The sequence below is a fragment of the Equus quagga genome, chromosome 1 (genome assembly GCF_021613505.1).
Source record: "Equus quagga isolate Etosha38 chromosome 1, UCLA_HA_Equagga_1.0, whole genome shotgun sequence".
Lineage (NCBI taxonomy): Eukaryota > Metazoa > Chordata > Mammalia > Perissodactyla > Equidae > Equus > Equus quagga.
Genome location: NC_060267.1, coordinates 76125728 through 76134895, shown reverse-complemented (window position 1 = coordinate 76134895; position 9168 = coordinate 76125728). Strand labels below are relative to the sequence as shown.

Genomic DNA, 9168 nt, shown 5'->3' with positions numbered 1-9168 from the left:
AAGTTCCTGAAGGTCACACAGCCAGTGGGTGGCCAAGCCAGGACTCCAGCCTGGAGCCGGTAGAGGACAGCGATCCAGGGAATGGCCTTTGCAGCCAGTCAGCTTAGGCTGAACCCTGTCTCTGCCACTTGCCAGCTGTGTGACCTTGGACAAGTCACCTTACCAGCCTGTGCTTTACTGTCCTCACCTGTGAAATGGGGATAAGCCACCCTGCCCTCCCCCCCAAGGCTGGAGGAGAGGATGAGATGACAGACGGGATGAGTGTGGCAGAACGCCTGGCATGGAGGAAGCTGTTATCATGGAGCATCTCTCACCAGTGTATGTGGCTCCAGGATGGCGAGAGGAGAGAAGACGCTAGATTGACAGGCCAGCTACCAACCCTCCCAGCCTGTTACCCCTGGAAGCCTCAAAACCAGGAACACACAGAAAGGGTCAAGAGCAAGAAATAACACAGGTCTTTTATTTGCTCCAGAACGTGGCTGCTGTGTGGTCTGAGGGTGCCATGCATTCCCGGAGCCCCCGAGGGACACCTCGCTCAGGGGGGCTGGATTTCTGCACAAGATCAGACAGCAGCACCCACCCGGCCAGGCCTCATCAGTCCAGAAGGCCCAGCTGCCCACCAGGGGTGCCCGGGACCAGCAAATCCCCTGAAACTGGAAAGTGGTGTCCACCTTCTCTGCAAGGTGGCTTTTCACAAGGCGTTGGTTAAAATATTGCACTTGTAAATGAAGAAAATTGATGAGGCCAAGGTTTCCTATGACAGGACAACGTGCCAAGCATCCAACTACTGTTTAAATAAATAAAATTCAAGGCCGGGGTCTGAGCCGAGAGCCCGGGCAGCCCCTGTGGAGAGCCCCGGGCCCCGCGCCCCCGCCCTGTCCGCCAGTTCTGTAAGGAACTCGGTCGATGCGAAGTCTGCACAGCAGGATGCAGCAGCTCCAGGTCTTGCTCAGCCAGGGCCCCTGCCCTGCCCGGGCCCTTGAGTCCCCTCGTACCGGGGCAGTGGGGACCCAACGGGGCCAGTCCTTCTACTCCTCCAGTGGCCTGGGCCTCTCTTGGTCCAGGCTTCTCATCCAAGTGTCCGTCTGTCTGTCCAGAGACGCAGCCTCTGGGGGCTCGCTTGCCCCCTCCGTCGCATGGGGGAGGGTGGCAGGTGGGGAGGTGGCCCAGCCCGCCTAGTGTGAACTCTGAGCTCTCTGCCGGCGGCCCCTAAAGCGGGGGACTCATCTTCTTCTGGTTAATGAGGTCCAGGTAGAGGTCAGAGCGGAGGAAGCGTGGGTACGAGTCCTTCTCCATGAGCCCAAAGATGCGCTTCTGTGCCAGATCGAAGCAGCCCCGTGTGACGCTCTGCAGGTTGTCCTTGGTGTGCTCCCGTGTGTATGAGTCCAGGTTGACCTGCGAGGCAGAGGGCGGTACAGTCAGGGCCGCCTGCGGGGGGCTGACCCTGGGGCCCGGGGGCCTGGAGTGGGACCTACACAGCCTCTCTGCCTCCAAGCCCCTCTGCTCCACATCTTACGGTTCAGAGTGCAGGCCCCAGGTCAGTGGATTTAAGTCCTGGCTCGGTCACTTACTGTAGAGGTGGTAGAGTTTATAGGGCCTGAAAACACCCCCTTCAGGGTCAGGCTGCACCAGCAGCGCCACGACAGTGTGGCCTTAAGTGCTCTGAGCCTCAGTCTCATCTACAGGCTAGGGATAGAGGACCTGCCTCAAAGAGTTGTGAAAACTAAGCACTGATCACCCATACTAAAAACACTTTGCACACAGTACCTGGCTCATAGTAAGCACTCAATAGATGTGAGCTACTATGATCGGCTCCCTGGGACCGTCTCCTCATTTTTAAAACGAAGATAATATTAAAACCTATTTTACAGGTTGTCATGAGAGTTAAATCCGAGAGTGCATACATAAAGCGCTTAGCATGTGCCTGGCACACGGCGCCTCAATGGTGGCTATTTTTGTTATCTACAGAATTCACTTCTTCCCGGGGCCCCAGCTTGCATCCTCTCCACCCCGGGCACTCTGCCCTCTCCCCTTCCTGAGCTTTCCTTGAGGCTGCCCGGCACCCGGAATCGCTGAGAGGCCGCTGGGCCTGGGGATGGGCCCCACCTCCTTGCACGCCTGGATCGCGATGTACTCCGCAAAGATCTTCTTGGCCTTGGACGCCATCTTGGATTGTGACTTGACCTTCTTGAAGTCTTCGCACGCCAGCCAGAATTCCAGGTTCTCCTCACTGAACTCAGTGCGAAGGAAGGCCTGGAACACTGCTAACCCATCTGTGAGGAGAAGCCCACACCCTGGGTTGAGAGGCAGAACCAGCCATCCTGCCCTCCGGACCCCCAGCTTCCACTCCTGAGGCCTTTCGGGTGGAGACGTGGGGAGCTTAGTACGATGGCCTGCTCCCGAGAGCCAGGAGCCCTGGGACATGGCCTCACCCCTGCCATTGCCTCTTTGTGGGCCTTGGGCTGGTCTCTCCCCTGTCTGTGCCTCAGTTTCCTCATCTGTAAAGTGGGGATCACCAGCCCCGTCTCCTGGAGCCCTGAAGATCAGAGGGGATCCTGCCCGTGACCTGGTGGGCACATCTGGCCCAGGGTAAGTAAGCTCTCAGTACATGGAAATGTTTACTGTTATTCTGGGAATATAGGTCTGAGCACACAGGTCCCAACGGCCTCTAGCAGACAGTGCCAGCTCCCATGGACAGGGAGGGGCTGGCAGAAGCTGGCTCCAAGGCCGGACCAAGGGCCTCAGCCAGGCTCAGCCTCTCCCCACAGCAGGGACACCTGATGGGCCCAGGAAGGAGGGGAAAGCGACCTCTCCAGGACCAGCCACACTCTCTGGGTCTGGGAGAGGAGGGCAGGAGAGGGCAGGGAGAGACACGGGAGGGGACAGGCTGGCTGGCCTCTACTCACATTTATGAAGCAGCAGCTTCTCCAGGGACTCACCCCACTTGAGGGCTTCCTCCGAGGTGGGCCTGAGGGGCAAAGGAAGGAGCACAGGGGGTTACCATGCGGCCTGGGGAAGTCTGGTGGCTGGGTCTGGGGGACCTCTGTTAGCTGCCCTTGGGCCAGGCAGTGGCCAAGCCGAGTTGGGGAGCCCAGGAGAGGGCCCAGGCCTCTTCTTGGGGCTGACATCCCTTCAGCCCCCACCTCCGCCCCTGCCCGGCCGTCCTTCCTAGGGCAGCTCTTTCCCACCAGGGCTGCTGCTCGCCAGGTACCAGACTCCCACGACCACAAGAGCCTCCATCCAACCCAGAGCTCGATCTGGCCGACAAAACCCCCTCCCCCTATCCCCACTGCCAGCCCTGCTCCCCTGGGGACCAGTGAGTGCCTGAGGGGGTCCCGGGGTACCCGACAGGACCTACTTGAATGACTTCATCACTTTGTCTGCCTTGACAGCTGGTTGGGCCCCAGGGGACTCGTTCCGCCGCCTGAAGATGCCCAGCTTGTTCTTCATGTCCTTGGCTCTGGGGGCAGAAGCAGAGAAGGGGGTCGGTCAGCCTGGCACACTCGGCGCCCGCAAATTCAGGGTCGGGAGGGTGTGGGCTGGAGCAAGGGGCACCTACTCCTTCATCGTATGCCGCCTCTGTAGGTTCCCGTTGCGTGTGAGGTACATGCCTCGGAGCATCTCTGTAGGGCCCCCCACCTTGGGGCCCCCGGACGGTCTGCAGGGAGCACCCCGGGCTCCTGTCCCCGACCCCACGTCCCGGGCGGCGGGCAGCAATGGTACAGGGCTGCAGCCGTGCAGCTCGCTGGAATCTCAGCCGGATGACTGGACTCCCAGGCACAGGCCGGACTGGGACTCAGACGGGAGGAGCCAGGAAATGGGAGGGACCAGGATGAGGAGCAGAGAAAAAAAATATCCCTCCCGGCCAACCCTGAGAGGAAGCCCGTGAAAGGGGCATGTGTCTGCACGGGGCAGCCTCTGGGGCCCGCCCAGGCAGGAAGCCAGACCCAGTTATTTGTGACCGGCCTCCTCGTTACCATGGCAACGCCCGGGAGGGAGGAGAAAACAAGTCAGCAAGTCAGCAAATTGCTGGGAGCGAAGGACACTCTGCCCACCAGGGTGGCAGGACTGGTTATTTTTAGCCAAGAACCATTTTTAGCCTCAGCATCACTCCCCCTGCCCCAGGCACATTTCAGCACTAGGCGAAGCTGCTGGTGAGAAAGGGGTTAAGTTTCTCATGTTCATATTTGCCCCCAGCCTTGTCCTGAGACCCCCTACACTGGGCACCTCCCTCCTGGAGATCAGCTCCTACCAGCTGGCCCCTCAATCACTGGCTTTGGATACATCCATCCATGAATATGCAGGAGTCCCAAAAGTCTTAGTACCGTCTGAAGCTTGAATAACTTCAGAAGTACTAATCCTATAAACTTTCAGAAACAACATTCGAAAATTTAATTAATTTTTTATGCACATTTAGTTTTGTGATTTTTGAATAATAATTTTTTTTTTTGAGGAAGATTAGCCCTGAGCTAACATCTGCCGCCAATCCTCCTCTTTCTGCTGAGGAAGACTGGCCCTGAGCTAACATCCATGCCCATCTTCCTCTACTGCATATGTGGGACGCCTACCACAGCATGGCTTTGCCAAGCAGTGCCATGTCCACACCCAGGATCCGAACCGGCGAACCCCAGGCCACCGAAGTAGAAGATGCGAACTTAACCGCTGTGCCACCGGGCTAGCCCCTTGAATAATAAATTATTTTAATTTTTGATCTCTGTTCTTCCGATTAAAGATGAAAAATACTGAGACTAGAAGCGAACATTAAAAATGTATTATTAAAAATCACAAAGCTATGTAAGTGTAAAAGAAATTTAAGTAATTCAACTTTCAAATGCATTTTGTAAGTCTGCAGCATTTATACTTCTGAAGGTATTCAAGCTTCAAACAGCACTAAGGCCTACGGGACATGCTGTGTAATTAAGGAAAGTGGTACCTGGGGGAGGTTAAGAGCCTCGGCACTGGAGCCAGACAGGCACGGGTTCGAATCCCAGCTTCAGCAGTTACTGCTGTGTGCCCTTTGGCAAGTTCCCTAACCTCTCTGAACACCAAGTTTTCTCATCTGTCAAACAGGGATGATAATAGTGCCTACCATCTGCTGGGGTCGTTGTCAATGCACATAAAGCTTCAGCACAGTGCCTGGGGCTTAGGAGCTGAGGCCCACCTGTGTCCTGAGGGTCTGGGGCAGCTGCCCAGGAATGGGGACCCTGTTCCAGCAGGTTCCAAGCCAATGAGATAAAGCCAAGGATCCAGGGATCTGTGGCCCTCCGGGTGAGGATGAGGGCCCTCAGAAAGTCCTGGGTGGGCTGGGAGCGAGAGCACAGGGCTCCCTTGGGGCAACGTGCTCTGAGAACCCCTGCTCTGGGCCCACCGTGCAGGTGAGGACACAGAAGCCCGGGGAGCGGGAGGGGCTGGCCCAAGGCCCACCCTGCAGGCTGCTCCATGCCCCCACTGTGTTTCTCTGTGGCCGGAGGCTCCTCTCCCCCTACAGGCACAGCTGGCCAGACTCCCAGCTGCAGGGCACAGCTGGAGAGCTCCTTGGAAGTCCCTGATTACCACATGGGCAACTCCAGAAAGGACGGCAGAGGTTAGAGGGGTTCCATGGGTCCCCCTGGGGCCCAGAGGGCAGAACAGGGACCCACAAGAGGAAGCTCAAGGAGCACTGCCTCCAATCAGAGCCGTGAGATGGAAGGAGTGGCCTCTGGGGACGGGCCACCTCACTAGGGGCTCAGAGGCCACTGAGCAGGGGTGCTGTGGGCCTCCCACAGAAAGCTGTGCACCCAGCTTAAAAGTAACAGGCTCTGAAGAAAAAAATATGTATTTATATTTATATATCTTTAGAGCCAGCATGCCAGGTTTCGGATCTCAGCTGCACCACTCACTAGCTATGTGACCTTGGACAAGTAACTTGAATTCTTTCTGCCTCAGTTTACTCTTTGTAAAACAGGATAAATAAGAAAAAAGGAAAAGTAAAATAAAATAATGGTAAAGATGAAATGAGACAATGTATGTCATGCACACACGACAGTGCCCAGCCACAAATATTAGTCATGTTTAGCATTATCCCAGATTCTGAGGCCTCCACTAAGCTTTCAAGAAGGTGAGCTTCTGGCATTCAAAAGGCCACGCCCACTGCGAGAGGAGGCTGGAGTCCGGGGACCATGGCAGCCCCAGGACCCTGGACGCCCGCCCTCCACTCCCCTCCACCACGCCACCCCTGGGAGCACCGCCCCAGCAGCTCTGGCGCTGCCTGGCCTAGATGGTCGGTGCAAAGGACTGTTTTTGTGCCTTTCACCTTCCCCAGAAAGTGCGATTGCTCCTGGCTGCGGACTGAGGGATGCTGCGGGAAATCAGAGAGGGCCGGGGAGCGGGGGGGAGAGAGTTTCTAGGGTAGTGGGCCCCAGCCAAGGCTGCGGGAGGCATCTGGGAAGGCCTCCTGCCCTCCTCCCCCAGGCCAGTTCCTGCATAACGGTGGCACCACAGGCCCTGGAGGGGAGGGGCTTCTCTCCAGGGACCTCTGTGTGCCCCACTGCCCCCTCTCAGAACCTCCCTGCAGTCTCCAGGGCCTCAGGCCGGGGGTACAAGGAGACCTGGAGCACTCCCTCCCTCACCCTATTAGCTGGCATCTCTAACAAACCTCCGAAGGGAAAGCGTAAGGGGCGCAGAGCGCGGCCAGAAAGGCTGGGGAGCGGGGATCCGCTGTCTGGGTCAGCAGCGCCCCCTCCTGGCGACGCCCGGTACTGCTAGCACTCAAGAGCTTGAGAGGAGAAAGGGGAACCCCGAGAACAGTCATTCGTCCAGCGCTTCCTCAGAGGGAGCAAAGAACTTGCCAGGCCACTCCGCCAGGGCTTGGCTCAGAGCTGGGCCGTGGCCAGGGTACCCTGGCTGGTTGCCTCTGCTTGGTTCCCCGTGGCTTGCAGGTCCTGAGTCAGCACCTTGCCTCGCTCTGTTGATGCTGAGGGCAGTGCTGGCTGCTCAGGACCCTGGTGACCCCACCCTGGGACCACTGCTAAGCCCTGAGTTTCTGTGGTTCGTGGGTGTCTGTCTGGGGCAGGACTGGGGGCACCCCTTCTCCCCACCTGCACCCCTGGAGGAGAAACAAGCCCGAGGGCAGAGGAGGAAGACGGGTGCAAGGAGCCGCCCCAAGGGGAAGGGTGAAGGCTGTGGATCTTTCCAACGTACAGGTTTTTGCCTTTTCTCTTCCGGGCAGCTTCGTCATCGTCCCCAGCTGTGTCAGGCCCACTCATCTGCGGAGAAAAGACAGACACGTGGCAGTCTCGGCCTCAGGGGCTGCTGTCTGAGCAAAGAGAGGCTCAGGGATCCAACAGCTCCTGCAAACCAGCCCACCCCACCCCCTCGAAGCCCCCACCCATCACAGGACAGGTGAGGGAGGGAAGCTGATACTGGGCACAGCCTGTCCATGGAATGCAACGGGCCTGGCAGAGCCTCCAGCCAAAGGGCTCTCCTCCTGGGGCACCTAAGTCCCCATCTTTCAAGGGGAGAAGCCAGAGACCCAGCACTGATGACAGAGGCATCACTGCAGGCAGTAGGGCAGGCTGGGGAGCAGGGCTCCAGGCAGGGTTCTGCTGTGTGACCCGGCCTATCACTGTCCCTCTGGAGCCTCTATTTCTTAATTTCAAAATCGAGATCATAATGACTAACCCAGGATGCTGAGGTTTGAAGGAGACCCGAAATCGGTCAGCAGTGAGTAAAGTGAATTATTACACAGGCCTGAGAGTACCTCTCTTGCCTTAAAGCTTTCCATGGCTCCCTAGTGCCCTCAGGACAACGTTCAAACTCCAGAACATGATGTACAGGGTCTACCATCTCAGGATCTGGGCAGAAAGTTCCATTTTAACATCGGTTACAATGCCTTCAGTTACGTCTCCAGCTTGACCCCTGCTCCAGGACCTCCTCCACCCCACCTCCAACCACCCGGAACATCTTACCCTGCCCTGCCCCTCACCACGGGCCTTCGCATGTGCTATTCCTTCCACAGGGGATGCTTTTGTGACTCTCGCACCTCCCTCTCCTCCTGAGACTCAGCCTCAGCACAGACCCAGACCTCGGGTAAGCCGCTGAAATGCCTTTTCACCCGGGAAGCACTCCCTGCCCACAGACCAAGGTTGGGCCCCCTTCACCCCTTTTGAGGTCCCCACCACATCCGAAATGGCCTGTTCCAAATCAGTCTCCTCTGCTTGACGGTGAGTTCTCAAGAGCACGGCCTCTGTGAGTCCGGGTCACCTTCAGGGGCCCTGGCTCACATTAGGAGTTCAATAAGAATGTGTCGAATGAATGAACAGATCAAGAGAGAGGGAGAGTAGCCTGGGAAAGATGAGTGTTGGGGCCGTCGCTGCTTGACAGAAGGCCTGCAAGTGCTCCACTGCAGCCCCCGGATCCCACCCCGCCCACCCCCATCCCCTCGCCTTTGCCTGTGCTGCGCCCCTTCCAGGAACCCCTCTCCTCTTCGCCCAGTCAGCCACTCCTCCAGACCACTCCAGACTCCCATCATCTCTAGTGGGGCTGCCTCTGTCTCCCTTGCCCTCCCTGTGTTTGTCTGTCTTCTTCCAGGGGAAACCCAGGGCCCCCAAAAAGTGCCAACCCAGTGCAGAAGCCTAGGAAATGCTCTAAGACGGCAGAGGAGCTAGAGCGCAGAGGGGGCTGGGTGTGGACACTATGTCCCAAGACAAGACAGAAGGTGTGGATCTCAGCTCTGACTCCTAAGGAGCCCCACTCTGGGCCTCAGTTTCCTCATTTGTGTAATAAAGAAGACAGGCTAAGCCTTAAAATACAGTGTTCTTAATTCTGGAAAGAAAAGCGGCCTTATTCCAGAGAGAGCCAGCAGGGGGAGCTCTAGCTGCAGTGGAGCACTCACCTGTGGGTGGATGGGTGGATGGATGGATGGATGGATGGATGGATGGATGGATGGATGGATGGGTGGGTGGATGGATGGATGGATGGATGGAAGGACGGACGGATGGATGGACGGATGGATGGATGAATGGACGGATGGACGGATGGATGAGTTATAGCTTCATTTACCAAGTCTGCACTATAGGCCAGACCCTGAAATGGGCATTATCCAGAAACTCTCTCATTAATCTTCACGGCTAGTCCATATAGTAAACGGAAAGAAGTTGTCACTTGCCCCAGGATACCCAGCATGTATGT

The 9168-nt window shown here is 57.2% G+C and overlaps 1 protein-coding gene across 3 annotated transcripts in view; it reads right to left on the bottom strand.

The window, feature by feature from the left end:
- Positions 1-432: 432 nt before the first annotated feature.
- RGS3 (regulator of G protein signaling 3) overlaps positions 433-9168 on the bottom strand; it is a 117800-nt gene continuing 109064 nt past the window's right edge. For all 3 annotated transcript variants that reach the window (XM_046668459.1, XM_046668470.1, XM_046668477.1), the window contains 5 exons: positions 7180-7244; positions 3359-3460; positions 2907-2968; positions 2107-2273; positions 433-1395 (listed from right to left, as the gene is read on the bottom strand). In XM_046668459.1, coding sequence (XP_046524415.1) covers positions 1210-1395; positions 2107-2273; positions 2907-2968; positions 3359-3460; positions 7180-7244 — 582 coding nt within the window. In that variant the 3' untranslated portion in view covers positions 433-1209. The remainder of the gene's footprint in view (positions 1396-2106; positions 2274-2906; positions 2969-3358; positions 3461-7179; positions 7245-9168) is intronic.